This window comes from Euprymna scolopes, chromosome 12, assembly GCF_053919585.1.
Source record: "Euprymna scolopes isolate OS-2025 chromosome 12, ASM5391958v1, whole genome shotgun sequence".
Taxonomy (NCBI): Eukaryota; Metazoa; Mollusca; class Cephalopoda; order Sepiida; family Sepiolidae; genus Euprymna; species Euprymna scolopes.
In genome coordinates, this window is record NC_136493.1 from 81,322,288 (window position 1) to 81,343,135 (window position 20,848).

General features: G+C 33.0%; 1 protein-coding gene across 1 annotated transcript in view; it reads left to right on the forward strand.

The window, feature by feature from the left end:
* The window catches only part of LOC145291376 (uncharacterized), a 115,127-nt gene that overhangs the window by 83,029 nt on the left and 11,250 nt on the right, over window positions 1–20,848 (forward strand). Inside the window, exons 13-17 of the mRNA XM_080137164.1 lie at window positions 1,346–1,444; window positions 2,617–2,659; window positions 3,508–3,622; window positions 4,295–4,373; window positions 9,861–9,930. Coding sequence (XP_079993290.1) covers window positions 1,346–1,444; window positions 2,617–2,659; window positions 3,508–3,622; window positions 4,295–4,373; window positions 9,861–9,930 — 406 coding nt within the window. The remainder of the gene's footprint in view (window positions 1–1,345; window positions 1,445–2,616; window positions 2,660–3,507; window positions 3,623–4,294; window positions 4,374–9,860; window positions 9,931–20,848) is intronic.

The window sequence follows — 20,848 nt, forward strand, 5'->3', positions numbered from 1 at the left end:
TCTGTAGGTTTGCGGTAAATGTCTGTGATAATGTTATTGTCTTTAATCTTTATCAGTATGTCTAGGAAAGGTAATTCTGTAGAGCTTTGTTCTATGGTGAATTTAATTTTTGGGTGTAGGTTCTGGAGTATGGTGTGTAAGTCTGTGATGTACCCCCATGTGGGTTTCCATAGGATGAAGCAGTCATCTAAGTACCTTTTCCATGATTCTATATATGGGTGGATGAGTGTATACACATCCGTATGTATGTGTGTGTATATGTATATATATACATATGTATGCACGTGTATGAGTGGGTAAATGTGTTCGTGTGGATATGGATATACGCGTATGTGTGAGCCCCTGCATATGTCTGTGTGTGTGTGCGCATGTGTATGTGCCCACATAGTATGTGGATGTTTGTGAGTGTATGTGCACATACATATATGTGTGTACATATATGTGTGTATGTGTGTATATATGTCTTCTACCTATTCTCCATCTTACTTGTGTGTGTGTGGGTGCGTGTACGTATATCTGAATGATTAAGCGCATGTATACATACGTGTTTTGGAAAAAAAAAATATATATTTATATATATATATATATATATATAATATATATATATATATATATATATATATATATATATATATATATATATAAAATAAAAAAATAAAAATAATTGTTAGCGGTGGATGTATGCGAGTACGTGTGTGAGTGTGTAGGTGGGTATGTATATATGTATATATGTATGCTCCTTCATATATTTCTATGTATGTACGTGTGTGTATGTGTGTGTGCCTGCGTGCGTGTGCATGTGTACATGTACATGAATGTATATGTATGCGTGTGTGATTGTGTGTGAGTGTATGCTATACATGGGGAAAGAAAGTCTTTAAAAAGAACCCTAAAAAAACCATAAAAACCTTCACCATATGGACTAAAAAACACTCTTTGAAAATAACTTTGACCGGACACTGAACACTTACAGTTGGAGACAGAATGTCTGAACACCAACAACAACAGAATGTCTGAACACCACTCTGAAAAACATATTTAATATCAGCGGAGGCAATTCTACAAACTCCCATTTTAAAGAAAAACTTTTTACGAAAATATCTGAAGAGAGCACACCCAAAGCTCGAAACGCGTTATAAAAATATTTTAAAATAAAAATATGATGAAAACATTTTAAAAAAACCCACAATTGTTGATGGCTACACTCTTTTAAATATATATATATATATATATATATATATATATATATATATATATATATATATATATATATATATATATATATATATATATATATATAAATAAAGTGAGAGGTTGTTTTCTTAAAACTGTTTGTATTTTTCAGGTGTTGGGTTGTGTTTGATATTGTACCTCAGCATTGTTCACCCAGACTGAGAACCAACCAATCTTCACATGAACCAGTCGTTTGCAATTCATTGAAAAGGTAGAATAAACAAGAAATCTTTTCTTAACTTTTATTTTTCAATTTAGAATTATATAATTCATAGATTTAAGTACAAAGTAATAATTTTGATATTGTAATAAGTTTTGTAATTTTATTTACTGAAGTTTATATAAAAGCTCATACTAATGGATATTTTTATTACACTATGTGGAAATCCAGAATAATAACTGACCCAAAGTCAGCAGCAAACAGTGTTTGGTCAGATTGCAAATGAAATGGTTGAATGACTAGAAAAGACACTATTGTGCAATGTTCTTTCTAATAGAGACCTGTAGAGTGAAATTGGCAATGCAGCCAGTATTTTGTCATTTTGATGTTTTGTCGTTGATCATGTTTTGCAGTCATACAAGAGCATAGTTCAGACATATTGTATACTACCACTCTTGCATATAATAGAATCTCTACGCTTTGTAAAATTGTCAACATTTATCTGAAAACTCTCCATGTTGTGGTTATAAATTGTCATATAGTCATTGGAATCAATTCTGTTACCTAGGAGAATTTATTGACTCTTTCGATTCCATGGGAGTCAAATTTCAACAATTTCTGCAAATGAAAAATGCATCTGTTACATGTACTGATAGTTTGAAAAATCTTTTATGACACCACTTATTGCATTTTTGCTTTTTTGGATAGATATCCTCTCTATTAGCATCAGAGATTATATGCTTTGTCTTTGTCATAATAATCCTGAAACTGTCCCTTTGGAGTGCTGATTTCTTTCCATTGAATGTTGTACTCACTTTTGTTGCACTGATAACAATATCATTTGCATACAGAACTTTCCAAGGAGTAAGATTACTGCCAATTTTTTTCACACCATCAAGAATGATATAAAATACATGATATAAAATTCCAAACACTTAAGAATATTTCAGTATAGAATTACTAAAATATACTAATTCAATTGTATGCATTTTTAATAAATCTATTAATATATAATTAAACGCCGTTGTTGTTAAATCTTTCAATTGTTTTCATTTAATTTTTTTAACGTATTTTTCTTTGACACACAATAATATGAACATTTCCTTTGGACACATTTTTATTGTTGATTAACTGATTTAAAATAAGAAGAAAATACAACAAAAAAATAACAAATTTCTAAAGTATGAAAATGTTATTTAAGAAATATTTTCTTTTTTTTTTAGTGCAAAAGAAAATGGAGAAATTTCAACGGTGCCACTCACAAAAGTGAGTTTTTTTAATATCTTTGATATAATTCACAGAAAATTAAGACAACAGATGAAATCTAAACGAATGTCTTGCATAAAATTTGGTGCTAAAATTTTTTCTACATCTGAAATTTAATTATAATATTTATGAAAAAATGCTCATTTTACAAAAATAAAATGGAGAATTATTCTTCCTGGCTCACCTGTATTTTTTGCTTCTTTGAATATGTTTTATTTAACATTTATCGAATCACATTTTTTAATCACAAAGATGGTATTGTTGATGTATATTATTTGATTCTTTTTAACTTTATTATTCTTGAGAAAAAATTGATTGCTTTTTTGTTTGTTTTATTTTTTTTTTAATCCCCTGGACTACTAGTAAATGAAAAAGTATCCTTTAATTATTTCAGCTACTTGGTTAATGGTTGAATATTAAAGGTGCACTTCAAGTATCTTACAAACATCTGATCTAAGAATTGCTGCTAAGAAATCACTCATTGTATAAGTATAGTTTTTCTGTGTTTGAATTTATACTAGAGGACACGATGACAGAGAAATGTCTTTGCTATACCTATAATCTGCAGCAAATTATGTTATCTTTATAGTTATCATACATTGTTTGAATGCTAGATTAGATGTAAGAATTAAAACTCTTATCTATAGCATTCATGTAACAAACTATGTACAGATGCATAAATATTATAGTTTCCACACATTGTTCTACTTGTTTTATTTTATTTTATTGATACCATCTTAAAGTTATTAAGCATATTAAGGAATATATAGGTTTTTAATGTGACCATTTAACCTATTTCTTTATCACATCTAAACTTATTTTTTTCCATTTTTCTTTCTTGGCACCAGATCATTCGCCATAAAGATCCATATTTCATTTGGGTAGCCACGGTTGTCGAAGTGTTCATAATCATCAGTATTACTGTCTCGTTCCTCACAGTTGGTACAGTTATGCATCATATTAGTAAGTCTTTTGATTCCATATCAGCATACTTGTTCACTTTTGTAGACACATTTTCAGTTTTGACCTTGTAACTTGAGTGTTCTGTATTTTTGTTTTGTTTTCTTATACAATTATAATTTCTGGTGCTTGTTCAGAACTCTCTCCCCACTCCATGACAAAACAAAAATAAAGAAAAAAATCTGTATGATGTACTCTTATGTACCCATGAAAGAAAGAAATTATTGTACACCAAAAATTGAGTAGTTTTATTTTTAAATAAGAAATAAGAAAATCATTTTTAAGTGGATTTAACTTTTTACAATCTACCCTCTTCCCCATGTTAAGAATGGCTTTTTAAAACCACTCTAGTTTGAATTATTTGGAGTTATCTCCCATATATCTTAAGACTGTTTTCAAAATGGCATTGTGCGATTGTTACTCATAGCTTAACATTTTATTTTCTTATTTAAAAATAAAACTACTTGATTAATTTATATGATTTTTGGTGTACAATATTTTCTTTGCACCACTAGTATGTACGTCATACAGATTTTTTTTTTATTTTTGTGTTTTTTTTTTCTTTTTCAGAGGGTAGGGGTTTCTGAACAAGCATCTAATTTCTTTACATGTTTTTTTTTTTTACTCCATTCTTTAAAAATTGTTTTTTATTTAAATTTTTTTTATTTTGTATAGTTTGCGGCATTATTGAATCCAATTTTTCATCCTGTTTTTCATCGCTAGAATCAAAAAGAAAAGCACAAATTGCCAAAAAGTAAGCCTATCTTCTATTTTTTCTTTTCTGTATATTATAAAAAAATTACTCCGAAGATAGAAAAATAATAGAAATACTTTATTTTCAATTATGATTTGTTGGGTGTTAGCTATTTATGTTAATCCATTGAATTTAGTGTGGCCTAAGGAGATTTACATTAAAATAAAAACAAAAAAACTGTTAAGTAATTAAAAATGTTTATGAATTTAATAGTTTTAAAAGAAATATTAATATCCTCATCTATAGAGAAAAATTTTTTTGTTAATGTCTTATTTTTTCAACATTTGGATTAAAAGTTTGAAGCGTATATGTATTATCTGACTCTTCAGACTACTGTTCTCATCTTAAATGTTATTTGCACAACATTTTGATTGATAAAACCTCTGAACTTCTTAAGATGTATTTTGTTGAACTCGGAAATCTTTTTGTCAAACTCAAGAATTTACACAGAATTTCAAACAAAGCCTTTTATTTAATCCACACGGGTAGCATGCTCTTGTTCCATCAGCCATGACTGGGTGATTGCTAAGAAAATTGTATTTTTGAATGTTACCTGCCCTGAGGATTGAATCTTCAACCTCCAGAAGAGTGTAACTTACAATTGAATTTTACCAAGTATTTTATCCACTATGCCAACAGAAAGATCCCCAAGTTTTATAGGATACACAAGCAGAAGGTCCGAGGTTAGATTGACCAAAACATTGTGCAACTAATACTTAAGATGAGAACAGTAGCTTAAAGAATCAAAATAATATGAATAATCAAAGAGACAGGTTAGTACTTGTCGGTGGCGAGATAATTTTCATCTTAACTATTCTTAGAAAGGATTATATTGGGTCTTTCATACTTTTATGCTAATTAGGCAGACTAATTTGCTAGTATCAGTACACTTCTGTATTCCACATAATTTAAAGAAATAATGATGCAGATGTAGTTAGTATAAAATGTCATCTTCAGCAGGAGGTGACAATGTTTGATTGAAAAAGGATTGTAAAAAGTAATACCAAACATGGGGACAATGATTTTGTCACATATGCAAGTATCGTTAACACATTGTGTGAGGTATTTAAATTAAGAGAATCATCAAGCGATGTGTTCAAATGTCTAATTTTTGTCTAACGTCTAACAACACTGAAGGACTAAGAAATTAGATCAAGAATTCGTAGTATTATTGAACAGGACCGAAACATTATGCTGCAAAAGGTAATGGAGGAATGCCAGTGTCTAAGAAATATTAACAAGGATAAGAATTGGATTAAAGAGAAAGGCATATCTTGTATATAATAAAAGAGGCGGTTTTTCCCCTCTGGACAAAAACACTGTAGGTTTACAACAACAGATTGCACACAAAAATTTATCATGCTTACACAACTATCATCATTGAACCTGAGGTAATCTCGTCAGCATCAGACAAAGCCAAACTCTTTGTCAAGAACTTTGCAGCTAATTCTACCCTTTGCGACCAAGGCCGCCAACCCCCAATATTTCCTCCTGTATCAGAAAACATGCTATGTGATATACAAATATCTGTACGTGATGTTGCCAAGCTAATCAAAAACCTTGATTCCAGTAAAGCAACTGGCCCTGCCGGTATTCCAATTATAGTACTCAAAAAACTTCAACCAGAACTAGCGCCCATACTTATAAAACTGTTTAAACGTTGCTTTAAGGAGAATTGCTTCCCATCATCCTGAAAAATCTCATCAATTTGCCCTGTATTTAAGAATTCAGGTGATCGGTCATCTCCCTCTCAGTACAGGCTAATATGTCTCCTGTACATCATGAATAAGTTTTTTTTTTTTTTTTTTTTTTTTACTCAGGCATCACCACATTATCAAGGCCAAGAGGCCACCAGAGGATAAGGGTTAAAGAGTGTACAGTAGAAATTGGACAATATAGTAATCAATTCGGTAAATTTGTTAACTTATATGGAACGGCTCATCAAGAACTTGTTTATGTAAGACTTGAAGACAACCATATTGTAGTCAGCCAGAAAGCAGGAAAACGGAAGACAATTCCACAGGCGTGCAGTTCTAAGAAAGAAGCTTTGTTCATGGAATCTACGTTTAGGTTTAGGCACAGATAAAGAGTGGGGGGAATTATTGATAGTGTTTTCAGCTAGACGAGTGTTTCTTGTGAAAGTTTGGCGAGGGGGACCATAGATTGAAGCTCAGTCGAACGCTTTCCATAAAAATAACGATAAAGCAGAGACAAACTCACAACATCTCTTCTGTGAGATAGAGGTTACAGGGAAGAGAAAAGGACATCTTCTACGAGGCTACAAAGTCTATTTTTCACTCTATCAAGGCAGGACAAGTCCTTTCTAGCAGTTCCTGCCTAGATGTGGCAACAGTATTCCATCCTTGGACATACCTGGCTCTTATATCGATAGAGAATTGCATCAGCAGTGAGATATCTACTGGATCGATAGAAAGATCCCACCATTTTTCCAGCGGCCTTGGCAACAGATTTGATGTACGTGTTCCATTTAAGATCAGGATTAACGGTCAAGCCCAGAAGCTTGTCAAAACTTGAGGCCTCCTGAAGACGAGAGCCATTCATTTCAATTGATGCCAGATGTGGATCAGAATGTTGATGATGTAAAAAGAGAAGCTTGGTTTTAGATGCATTAAAAGTAACCAGCCACTCCTTTCCCCCATTGTACCACGTGCTCAAGATCAGAGGAGAGAGAATCAGAGAGAACTTGGTCATTTACTGTCTTAGATGTGTTACCATAAATGGCAGTGTCATCAGCATAAATGTCTACAAATGATGTAAGGATGTGATTTAGAAGATCATTAATGTAGATCAGGAAAAGAGTTGGACCCAGGATGGACCCCTGAGGGACTCCAGCATTAATACTGTGAGCTTCTGATTTTTGCCCCTCAACTACTACTCTTATGAAGAAATGATTTGACGATTGAGAAGACATTTTCAGCTATACCATAACTAGAGATCTTGTGAAGTAAACCTTTATGCCATACCCTATCAAAAAAATTTATTGCTATCTTGGAAACTACTCGTACGCCGGATTTTTATACATTATTTTCGTTTTCAGCACCGAAAACATTGACAAGTGGTAATTTTAAAGGATTTTTCGAGGGTGGAAAGATTACCAAAAAAAGAAAAGATGCAAGATGAAGTTTTACAATGAGTAAATGTGCTTCATTTTGTAATTTATAATTAAAAGTGTTGAACAATACAAAGTACAATTTTGCGTAATTATTTTTACATTGGGGAGGGGAGGGTCTTGATCTAGAATACATACGATGGTAGAGCACGATACCAAATGCGACTATATGCCAGCATAACTTTATGCTTATGAATTTTTTGGTACCTTGCAATTTTGAAATAGTTTTTTTCAGTTAAATTCATGTTTTACGATATTTTATTCTTATATTGTAAGGCTGAAGCACAGATTAGTTACTAAACACCCTCCCCATGTAAAGAATGGCTTTCAGAATAGTAACATTATTATTTCAGCTTTTCTCATGATTACATTTTCAATAATAACATGATTAAATTTTACCTATTCTAAGTTTAAGAAGCAAATTCACCATTGTTTGTTATTTAAATAAACCGTTCTGCTTATAATGTTTACTTTTACAGCTTAATTAAAACGGTCACTTTCTTAAATAGTGTTTATATTTATATTTGGTAACATGCAGGTGACTACAGGAATTTAGTTTAAGGGACACAGGGTTTGATAGTATTTTGTCACCATAACTCCAGTCTTGCTAACTAAAATACCTAGCCCTGAACTTTACCCTCAACCATACCCTGAAAAATAACCTCAACCTTCCAGCAAATTTTGTGACAATCCCACCGTCAGGCACAAAATGGGGTTTCTATTCCGAAAGCCATTTTTAACATGAGGAGGTTGGAAGTTGGAAAATGACAAAAACAGCAGCCGTATTTTAAATGTTACCATCAGGCAACACTGCTTAATGGATCCTGCTAGTCATGAATAAAGACTGTAAGTCAAAAGTGGAATCCAAATAAAAAAAAATGTTATATTTAATGCATGTTGTGGAAAGGATATAAAAACAGAGATGAGTAAAAACAAAGTCACAATCAAAGGTGAACGTTATTTTGTCTAAAAACAAAACAAAGGAGAATTAAAGAAGGGAGTAATTGAAAATGGTAGACCATAAAATTATTACTCGAATCAGGAAGTGATACCTTGGTAATAATTGGACAAATTTGTAAAAAAAATAGGTTTTCCACAGTAAAGAAACACAGAAAAAATTGCTATTAATGTCATAGAGAAAAATAAGATGAAGCAAACGGAAAGAATTATTATGGATTTGAAAAGCGAATTCCTTCGCATTTTTTCAGAAATACTTGTCTGTGCATAAAAGCAGAAGTTGACTTCAAACTAAAATAAAATGTTAAACCCATTTTTAAACACAAACAACGAGTACCATTTTTAACACTAGAGGCAATAAATGATGAATTAGAAGGGTTGAAAAAAATTGTGTAATTTCAAAAGTCAATTATTTGGATTGGGCACTACCAATCGTATACATAAAAAAGAAAAACTAAAAAATCAGAGTATAGGCTGATTTTTTGGACTGGGTTGAATGACTGTTTGAGACCATGCATATCCCCTATCATCTCCAGGAATAGTAACTTAAAAAATTGGACAAGTCATATATGATATAAAAGTAAACAGATTTCCATGCATAAGACACTGGAATCAATTGAGACCCATGCACACTACAGAGGTCACAGAAAATATTGAAGAAATTCCAATGGAAGTCTTATATGATGTATTTGAAATTCCTTTCCCTATAGGTTAATATTCTCCAATGGAGGTATCTTCAAATTCGAGACCAGAAGTACCAGTGTATCAAACGTCACCGCAGCAAGAAGGATTGAATACGAAAGGACTCAGAAAAAAGTGAAAGATTATGTCCAAACCCTAAAAATGGAAAATATTTAAGCAAAATTTTATGTTCGAATTAAGCTCAGTGGGAAGTGATATAATGAATATGAGTACATCTGTGTCTTTTCTTCTTACAAGATTATGATTGGCTGGTTAAGCCATAATGACCAACTGGTGCATCCACCTAGGACAGACGTCAAAAGGTACACAAGCTTCATGCAAGGAACACCAGCTTCAACTACGACACTCATGCTGTATGGTAATTTACCAGATTATTACTCAAAAAGATAGCATGAACTGCTCAGCTACTTCAACGATATCTCTTTTGTGGAACATATCAGTTTTTTAATTGACACTAATAGTATTCTTGAGTTCAACGCGATGCACCCAAAGAAGGTTGAGGGTTACATCAACCGAAATGTTGTGAAAATAATACTCAATATGAGAACAATAATTTGAATAATCCAAATAATACGAATATTTTTTATAAAGAAATAATTTTAAAAGTTCAAAAATTCTTTTCTATTCTTAACCAATAATTGATTTAGTGAATAAATATTTTCTATTCAAAAGCTGAATCATTTTTTATTTCTTTTCAGATGTACCTCAAGTTTTATCTCATTCATTTTCTTTGCAATAATATTTGTAATTGCTATGTTAAATCCAAAGGTAAGTAAATATACATTTTTTAAATTTTTTACTTGAAATGTTCCCATTCTTGGAGAACATAATGAATTAGTTTAGCATATGACATTGTTGATCTTATGTTGCTGATGCATGAGAAGATAAAAATAAAAAGATTGAATAATAGCAAAGAAAGTTAAATAAGATGGTGAATTAGTCAATAAGCTGATGAGATAAATCTTTGTTTAGTTATTTTGTATTAATACTAGCAAGGTTTATCGGGTTAGGGTGCAACAGTATATATAGTATGTAAGAAATAATTTGTCCACATTTGTTTTCAAATGTTGAGTTCTTCCTCATTTATTTCCTTAAAAATGAATAAAACACTTCTTTTATGCTTATTATGTTTCAAATTTCATAAAAATCTGTCCAGTAATTTTTGAATCTATGAGTACATTTATTGTCAGTAGTGGGGGAAGCTGTGCTCCCCTCAAAAATAAAACCAATGTATTTATATTTTATTTAAAGATGTATTTATTGCTTGTTGTTTGAGGCTTTCTCATGTAGAAAGGAGTTACAACAATACTATAGAGATATATTTGTTCCCATTCAGAGTGCTCCATTTTAGGTAGCTTGATTTTCTCAGCATTACAAACTGACCTTATGATAGTGGATGGATTAATGATGGATGAGCCTCTTAATTCTCCAGGGTTGTGAGGCCCAGACAAACATTATTTTATGCGACATGTCTTAGGCAAGTGACGTTGAGCCTGGTTAGTGCTAAAAAGTTCTGTATGTGCTCTGAAACCTGGAGGGGGATGGGCCTCATAAGGTTATTCTTACCTGAAACATGCTTATGATAGTAAATTTCTAGTCTCTTTTCTATCTTCTTCCATTCTATATATTTATCTTCTTCTGTCTATATTAATAAAATGATAACTTTCCCCTCTACAAAAAAGACATTGTAACTTTGCAAACACAGATCCCACATATAAATTCAATATGGTCCCACTACTAGCCAGTATCTAGTGTAGGTTTTGCGATTATTACCAGTCATTTTCATTTGTTATCACATAATATATCATATTATTATATAAATTTCTAGGAGAGTCACTTTCATAAACATGTCATCTTCAAAATTCGTAGTACAATAATTACTCTCTCATTATCTTCTCATCTTCCTCTCCCCAATGTGACCGGGAACCTCGATACATTTGCCACATCTTTTCCAAACAGCGTCGTCCATGTTTGCTTCTTCTGCAAATACATTTGATATTAGTTCTTTTATTTTCATTTCTTAAAATATTTCTTAAGATCTCTCTCTCTCCAATAACTCTGGGCAATTTCATTAGCTGTCTGCTTGCATTTCTTGTATTACGGGAATATCAGTGTAAAAGCAAATAAACACGGACAACTGGAGTAGGATCGAAGAGCATTTATTTAACACATGTGTACCGCTTGCGCTATATATTTCAAAAGTTCTTTTTACACCGTCTCTGGTAGGGAAGATAATTCTCTGTTGTGGAGAGTGTTCAAGGGACACAACTGGGTAAAGTAAACAATCAGTTTATGTTTTTTTCAAACGGTTAAAAGTAAACAAGATGGCATCAGCCAACAAACAAAAGAAATTCATCTGTTTCTTTCTTGCTGAATAACAAGGTCACCTTTTCACCAGCTTCATCTAAGAAACACCCAGTCATACACATGGAAACACCTTATGATTTATTGTATCATATGCTTTCATTCTATACATAGTTTTTGTTTACACACACACAAATAGAGAGTGAAACACAAACACAAATTAACCATTCAGTTTCGCTACTTTCTATCTGCAGAGGCCCAGACGAACATGAATATACTGCTTTTTCTATTTCTATTCACTTATGGGGAGGTTCCATGTTTTATCATGCTTCTGGGCTTGATCTTTATTCTTGATCTGAAATGGAACACATACATCAAATCTGTTGCCAAGGTAGCTGGAAAAATGGTAGGATTCTACCGCTCCAATAGATATCTCACTGTTGATGCAATTCTCTACCTGGAGTGCTGTTGCCACATCTGGGATGGAGCGGCTAGAAAGACTTATCCTGCCTTGACAGAGTTCAAAATAGACTTTTTAGCTTAGTGCGGGATGCCCTTTTCTCTTCCCTGCAACCTCTTTCCTATAGAAGAGACGTTGCAAGCCTGTCTCTGCTTTATCATTATTTTCATAGCAAGTGCTTGTCTGACCTCCAATCTATGCCCCCCCTCCCTTGCCAAACTTTCATGAAAAACACTCGTCTAGTGAAGTCACTATTAATAATTTCCCCCAATCTTTATCTGTGCCTAAACCTAAATGTAAATTCCATGAAAAAAGCCACTTTTTAGAACTGCATGCCTGTGGAACTCTGATGTTTGCCTGCTTTCCAGTTGACTACAATTTGGTTGTCTTCAAATCCAATTTAAACAAATTCTTGATGAGCCGTCCCCTTAAGTAATCCAATTTTACCGAATTTTCACTACTAATGATTACTATAATATTGTCCCATTGACTACACTCATTAACCCTTATCCTTGAGTGGCCTTCGGGTCTTGATAAGTGGTGACTCCTATGTAAAAAAAAAAAAAAAACACTGTTTTATCTTGATTTTCAATGAAAATTTTTGGGGGTGTGAGAGGTATGACCAGTGCAATTTTAAATATGTGAAATTGCCCCCCCCAAAAAAAAAAAAATTTATATATATTTCCATAACTTTAAATTATCATAGAATACCTTTCTACACATGCTAGCAAACTAATTTCTTTTTCTATATTATTTGGATTATTCAAACAGATTATGGCTAGTAACTTTGCCAGACATTTTTAATGAATTTGCTGTTGTTTTGGTCCTTATAATATAATCTGTAATTGTCTTGACTTCCATACATTTTAGAGACATCAGTTGAGTATATAAAGAGATAATTTTGGATTTTCTTTTTGATAAATGATGCTCTCTTTATATGTTCAATGCTTTGCAGCCATCGTCCAAAGCTTCTGGCATTACCAGAAATAGAATTCTATCATGTAAGCACTGTATTAATTCTGCAAAGACAATCGTGTTCTTTTCAATAAACTCAAGGTCGTTTCTATTTTCAGGTTGTACCTGAATTACTTTGTGTAACTTTTGAATTCGTGAATATCCTAAAAATTTCACTTGCTACAATTTGAATTTTGCTTTCGATCCATCAAAGTAAAGTCTTTTGCCAAATCCATAACCTCTTGAATTGAAAGCCATGTTTAATTTCAGAAAAGTTTACAATAGGTAGCTGTTCTGTACAAATCCTGGAGATGAGTAGCTGTTCTGTACAAGTTTTGGATTTTATAATTTTGCAGGCAAAGAACAAAAAAATCTTTCTTGTGTTGACATGAAAAAATTATGTGTCAGAATGAGAAAAGATTCAAAATTTTATGGGCAATTCTGGTTTCTGATTGGTTATGGCTCTATTTGATTAATCAATTCCTATTGCCTTTGTCTATAAGTGGAACTTTCCAACTTTCGTTGATCATACTCTATTATATCGAAAATGTTGCAACAATATAAATATAATATTTCTTGTTAAGAAACTGAGATTATTAAATCTGACCAATGCTTTAAATTAAAAAATGATTAGTGATAAGTATGTTGTTTAGTGAAATAACCAACGTTTAAAAAATAGAGAGTTCATTCTACTATCATGTGTTCATTGTGAAATTGATATTGACTTTCTAGGCTTTTTTTAAAAATTTAAATAGAAATCATAACATGGTAAAGGATTTGTGGTATTATTCTTATCTTTATTATTAGTTGTAGTATTAGTAGTAATAATAATATTATTATTTGAATAAAAAATATTTCGTTATCTCTCACCCACTTACTTGATCTCTCTTATTTATTTCCATAAGTAGTTGGCTGTAGTTTATACCAAATAATGTTTTTTTTAGATAAAAATCAAGGGAAGTAATTTTCGTTGACTAATTCAGACTTAACTCTCCTTGTTTTTCATATGGCGACAATATAAAGAAGACATAAAAGCCAAGTGAATTTATTATTAACCAACTAACTCGTGTCTTGTCCATCGCTAGCCAATATCAGGTTGAATTTCAACACGTTACTGGTATAGCAAACATCATATCAGATTTCACAACTACAAATGCATTAGAACGCAATGTGCCAACTTGCTAAATATGCAAATTTATTGTACAAACAGGAATCTTATGTCAAAGGTTTAACCATCTATACAATGCCATACATTGCATGGCTTGCTTGGCTAAGTATCCAACTGCCCAAGCTTAAGGCAAACATATACTTACCGCAAACAAATTACTATCCATATCCTCAACAGAAATCACCACAATTGGTGAAATTAAGCATGACCTAAACGTGACCAATATCGCAAAAGACAGATTTTTAGCCATGCATCAATCTAACCTACTGCATTTGCAAAGGGACTTAATCGTAGTACCACATAATATACTAGATTACCTTATAACTATTGTCCTATCAATATTGATCATCTTAAGAAAGAGCCGATGCTAATGCCAATGAACAGATGCATTAGAGTTATCACAATTGATTTATCAGGTATCACATGTGTGCGTTGCTGTGAAAGTTCTCAATGTCCTTCTTTGAACAATCATGTCATTAATATTAACGTTGCGACAGATGTTGTCATCCCATCAATGGCATGACCTAAATTAAAGTGTATATTTTATATCTCTGACCTTGTAGTGTTAGCTTATCATTTACTGATGACAGCAAACCATCAAATAGTTATCCATTTATTGCCTGTACAATTGCTGCCATGCACATAATACCTCCACAATTCTACATAAATAAGCCTGTAGATAGAGATGCAGCTCTAAACAATGTTACACTAGTAGCAACCAAGTCTCCAGATATGAGTATTCTCAAAGACCTAAAAGATTATATTACTAATGAACATGTACCGATTGTCAAAGTGATACATAATTGACTAACATTTCCATTGTATGTTTATGATGGTTCCTATTCTTCCCTTATTAAAGAAAATTAAAATATATATTTAAAAAATGAATAAAAAAAAACATGGTGATATGTCGTCAGCTGGTGGGTCTTTTCTTCGAATTCTCTTTTGGCATCATTCCTGGCAAACCACTAATTCCTGACCACATTGAACATTTTAAAATAAACGAACAACATATATATATATATTTTTTTTTTATAAAAATAGAATTTTGTTCACTCAAACATTTAAGAAGCTGTCTTGAATCAAGATTCACTCGTTCTCAACAAAGTCGGGATTCCAACATTTTGCAACTCAACTGCGAGAGCATTTCAACTTGAATTTCCAACTATTTTGTCCATCACTAACTGTGATCGAATCCCGACTGATTTATAATTCTCCCCTTATTGAAGAGAGAGAGAGAGAGAGAGAGAGAGAGAGAGAGAGAGAGAGAGAGAGAGAGACATATTAGAAACAAGGAGACTGAAATGTTATTTTGCTGCTCAAATTCTAGTGTTGGTCAAGTAATTTTGACCTTTTGCACCTGTGTACCTTGATTGTGCTGAAATTTTATAAACATCTGTCAATATCTAGGTTGGATGTATGTTGACATTTTGAGGTGAGACTTGATTTATGTGTCTCTCCACCGAGGACAAGAATATACAGGTAGAAGGCTTTTATATGTGGAGAGAGCTAAAGAGAGAAAGGGCTCTTTATCATTGTGTCAAATATTCATGTTTATAAGCTGATTCCATCTAATCGTTAAGACTCTCTTTTTGTTAATTGGAGCAGGAATTGCGCTGATTATAAAAGATGTAATATTCAACAAAGTTAAGCAAATTTTTTATTATAATTTTTACTCTGAAAAATCTATTATATATATAAATCCGTAATCCTGTCTGTTTGTTTGTTCACAATTTGATTAATATATACAAAAGTTTCCTTACTTTACTCTTTCATTTATTTCTATATATAGCTTCATTCTTGGAAACTAGATACAATAAAAAGATTATGTCATTTGCATATGACATTAAGAAAAATCGATTTTATTAAATAGCGGTATCTTGATTAATTTTTCTAGCGAGAGAATTGTTTTAAGTGTTTTATTTAAAATTTTTTAATACATTTTAAACAATAATTACATTGATAACATATTTATTTTTTGGGGAATTATTATTTCAACATCGAATTTTTAAAAAACTTTTAGAGTTATTTGCCCCTTAGAATCTTCCGATCATTTCATTTGTTTGTTGTTATTATTCTTTAAACAGCTATACAGAAATCGCAAATTTTACAATGTGACCCATCGTTGTTTAATACCTAAAAAATAGGATCTACTGCCCCCCTCTGAATTCCACAATTTATACTTTTCTTTCTTTTTTTTTTCACGTTAATCTCATCGATTACAAACTTTAATTTCTAATTAAAAAAAGGGTAAATTTTTACGACGTGACTCAGTGTCTTTTAACCCCTAAAAAAATTAGGACCTACTTTTTGGGGGCCCTAATACGTTTAAACAATCTTTATAAATGATATGAAAGAAGTAATTTCGAAAAAAAGAAAATTAACATTTTAAAGTGGGGGATCACTTTTCTATATAAATTTAACGTAAAAATGAACACCCATTTTTGGCCACAAAGCATTCAACGAGATATATCATCTCTAGCATTTTTTTTTTTCAAATTTAGCGATCGAGATGGATGGGGCAAAACATGACAAATACAGTTTTTTTGTTTGGTGGGCGTGGGAATTACATTTGAAGTATAAAATAATTATAAATTTAATTAATTTTTATGACACCATTCTGTAGTTTCACCTTACACTTTTATAAACAAAATGAACCCCAACATATCACAAATTCATTTTTGTTATTTTGGAGGGAGATTACATTAGAAGCAAAAAATGATGAAAAATTTAATTTAATTGTTTTGAAATTAATTGTTGATGGATCTTCATTTTTTTAGGAGTTCTATCTACTTGGTATTTTTATTTATTTATTTATTTTTGCGATCACGCGGGCATTCGCTGTTATCTTTAGTGAAACAAAAGTTCTAATGATTTATTTTTAATTATTTATTTTTAGGGTGGGTACTTATAGTACTCAATATCCGGGAAATAGTTTCTTCTATCTGTATCCATTCTGCCGAAATATCTGGTGGAGAGGGTATCAGGTACTTCTTCTTTTAAGGAACGATTAAATTTACATGTTTTTATCCGTTCTTTTATTTATGGAATTGTTGTGAGGGTATCCATGTTACCCATGATGAAAATGATTAGTGTAGCAGGTGTGTTTCAAACGGAACTGTATGTAAACCCAGGCAACGCTGGGTGTTAATGTAGACATTGGTTACCTCCCTTGCTTCAGTTACATGGTTACCTCCCTTGCTTGTGGTGATATAAATAGGAGTCGGCCATCTTGGTTTAGTCAGTTCGTTCGTACAGTTTAGACAGACTACAAGTGTCTTAACAAATGGTAGCAGAGATATCCCTCTGTGTGTGACAAAACGAAAAAAAAAAAAAAAAAAAATTTTTTTTTTTGTACAGCTTGTCTGTAGCACTAGACAGATCGGATATCGGATATGGCAACTTCGAACAAACAACCTCCATTGTTGGAGGGGGAGGATGTTTACGAGAACTGGAAACAAGACGTTGAAATGTGGTCGTTGTTCACGGATCTTTCTGAGGAAAAAAAAGGGCCAGCAGTGTTTTTGACGCTACCACCGAATATTAGAGAATGTGTCCGTGAATTGCCAACAAGTGACATCGGCGGACGAGATGGCTTGAAGATCTTAATAAAGAAACTGGATGACATATATTTAAAGGATGAACACACGCGCGCTTACATGACTTTTAAGGAATTTTACACTTATAAAAGATCGTCAGGTACCAGTATAAATGACTTTCTTGTTCGTTATGAGTTTTTGTACCAAAGATTAAAAAAATTCCACATTATTCTACCGGAAGGAGTGCAAGCTTTTCTTGTTTTGAACGCGGTTAACATATCGGAAGAGAACGAAAAATTAGCGCGGACAACGTGTTCTGTTTTGACGTATCAAAACATGAAGGAATCGATAAAGAAAGTATTTGGTGACATTTATCGTGATGAAAATGTACCGGCAGTGAAATCAGAGCCCGAAATCGTCAACTATAATTATTCTAAACCGGGTAACAACAAAAGGCGTTTTCGTCGAGGACAATCTAATCCATGTGACCGAAGTGGAAACGTGTTGTTGTGTTACAAATGTCAGTCTCCGAACCATCTAATTAGAGAGTGTCCTAGAAATACGCCCAGGTTTACGGAAGCGACAGAACAAATACACATTACGTTGTTCATTCAAGAAAATATTTATTTGAACAGTACAAATGAAAAAATCTCAAATCTTGTAAAGGAAACATTTGGAATGGCAGTCTTGGATTCTGCTTGTACTCGCACACTGGCTGGCGAAGTGTGGCTTGATGTTTATTTGGATACTTTAAATGAAAGTGACCTGCAACTAGTGAAGTATACGAACTCAGACCGGAGTTTTTGTTTTGGTGATGGAGTGGCTGTCACAGCAATTAAAGTTGCTAAATTTCCGGTTACACTCGGAGGTATAAGAGTTTATATCGAAGCAGATATTGTGAAAAACGACTTGCCTCTTCTATTAAGTCACAAATCAATGAAGACAGCAGGAATAGTGCTAGATTTCCGGAAAGATATGTGCTGGATTTTTGATAAATGTATTGAACTAAAGACCACAACTTCAGGGCACTATTGTCTCCCCTTAACAAATAAGTTGTTGGATCATAGTGGTACTAAGAACATTGTATTACATGTTCAGAATTTTGGTCAGTGTTCTTTCACAGAAAAAAAAAAAAAAGCAGAAAAACTTCATCGACAGTTTGCTCATGCCTCGAAGGAAAAACTTGTTTCCTTGGTTAAAAAAAGTGGCAAATTCAATGACAAGGAATTTATAAAGGCGATTGAGGAGGTTTGTGAAAACTGTCAAATTTGCCTTAGATTTAAAAAAGCTCCACTGCGACCGGTTGTGGGATTGCCTCTTGGCAATAGATTTAATCACACAGTTTGCATGGATTTGAAAGAGTTCATCCACAATGAGGTGTGGATACTACATCTCATTGATGCCGCTACCAGGTATTCAGCGGCAACATTGATCAAAACAAAGAAGAAGGAGGAGATCATCAAAAACATCTTTATGATGTGGATTACCTATTTCGGATCTCCTGTTCGTTTTCTGAGTGATAATGGGGGTGAATTCAACAACGAACACTATAGACAGATGAATGAAAAACTCAACATAGAGACCTGTACTACTGCCGCAGAAAGTCCATTCAGCAACGGTACTGTAGAACGTCATAATTTGATAGTTGCTGAGGCAATGAAAAAAACAATTGACGATGAGAAGTGTGAACCTGAAATTGCCTTGGCATGGGCTATTTGTGCAAAAAATGCCCTCCTCAATTACTCTGGACACAGTCCAAATGAACTTGTATTCGGTTTCAATGTAAATACACCCTCAATTCTGACAGACCAGTTACCTGCTATGGAGTCCTCTACTACAAGTGACATGGTGAGAAAAAATTTAAATGCTCTCCATAGTGCAAGGAGAAACTTTTTGGAAGCTGAGTCCAGTGAGAGAATTAGGAGAGCTCTCAGGTCTAATGTCAGAACTTATGCTGATGAAGATTATGCTACCGGAGACCAAATCTATTATCGGAGGCAGGGTTTTAAAGGATGGCGTGGTCCAGCAAAAGTGTTAGGCAGAGAAGGCCAGTTTGTCTTAATCAGATATGGCGGAGCATTTTATAGGATGCATCCGTGCCAATTGATGAAAGTGAATAAAAACAACGAAAAAAGAACAAAAAAAGCTGAAATGCTGGGAAACACTACAGAAGGGAAGAATGAATACCTTACAGTTGAGGAGGAGGAGTTGCAGAATCAAGTGGTAGAAAGTGAAGATATAGACAGAGAAGAAGTTGTTGATAGTTCTACCAGTTTAAGAGATAAGACTGAAAAACCTGGCCGAAATAAGACCATAACTTATAAAATAAATGGAAGTGGGGAGTGGAAGAAAGGAAAGGTTATGTCAGTACAGCCTAAATCAACTGGCAAATATAGTCATTGGATCAATATAGAACCTGAGGATGAAAACGAGGATCAAGTTTGTATCAACTGGAATCATATTGATCATTGGAGAGAAGTGCCCCAATATACTGAACAAGAAAATGTAGTCCTGCTCACCGCTGAACAAGAGCAGTCGAAAGCTGTAATGGATGCCAAGCATAAAGAAATAAAAAACATGAACACCTATGAAGTATTTGAATGTGTGCCATACACAGGTCAAAAAACAATATCCACAAGATGGGTGATTACTGAAAAATTCAAGGATAATCAGAAAACAATGAAAGCTCACCTTGTAGCACGAGGCTATGAAGAAAATAGTAATCTGAAAACGGACTCCCCAACATGTAGCCGTGAAGCTATGCGAATGGTCATGCTAACCGCATCAATAAAGAATTGGATGCTGCAGACCATAGATTTTACCTCAGCCTTTTTGCAAGGTGGTATTTTAGAGAGAGATGTGTACCTGAGGCCACCATCTGATGTTTGTCCTAAATCTCAAGTGTGGAAATTAAAAAGATGCATCTATGGATTGAATGATGCTCCACGGGCATGGTACAAGAGAGTTACTCAGGCTTTGATTGAATTAAAAGGAGTACCAAGTGCTTATGATAATGCATTGTTTTTGTGGCATGATATTAAAGGAAATTTGACTGGAATTCTTGCTATGCACGTGGATGATTTTGTTTTCTGTGGAAACACAGAGTTTGAAAGGGATGTGATTGCAACATTGAAAGAAAAATTTAAGGTGGGATCTCATGAAAGTGGAACATTCAAATATGTTGGACTGAATGTTAATCAACAGGAAAATGGGATCACTGTAGAACAAGATCTATATGTATCTTCCATATCTCCAATAGAA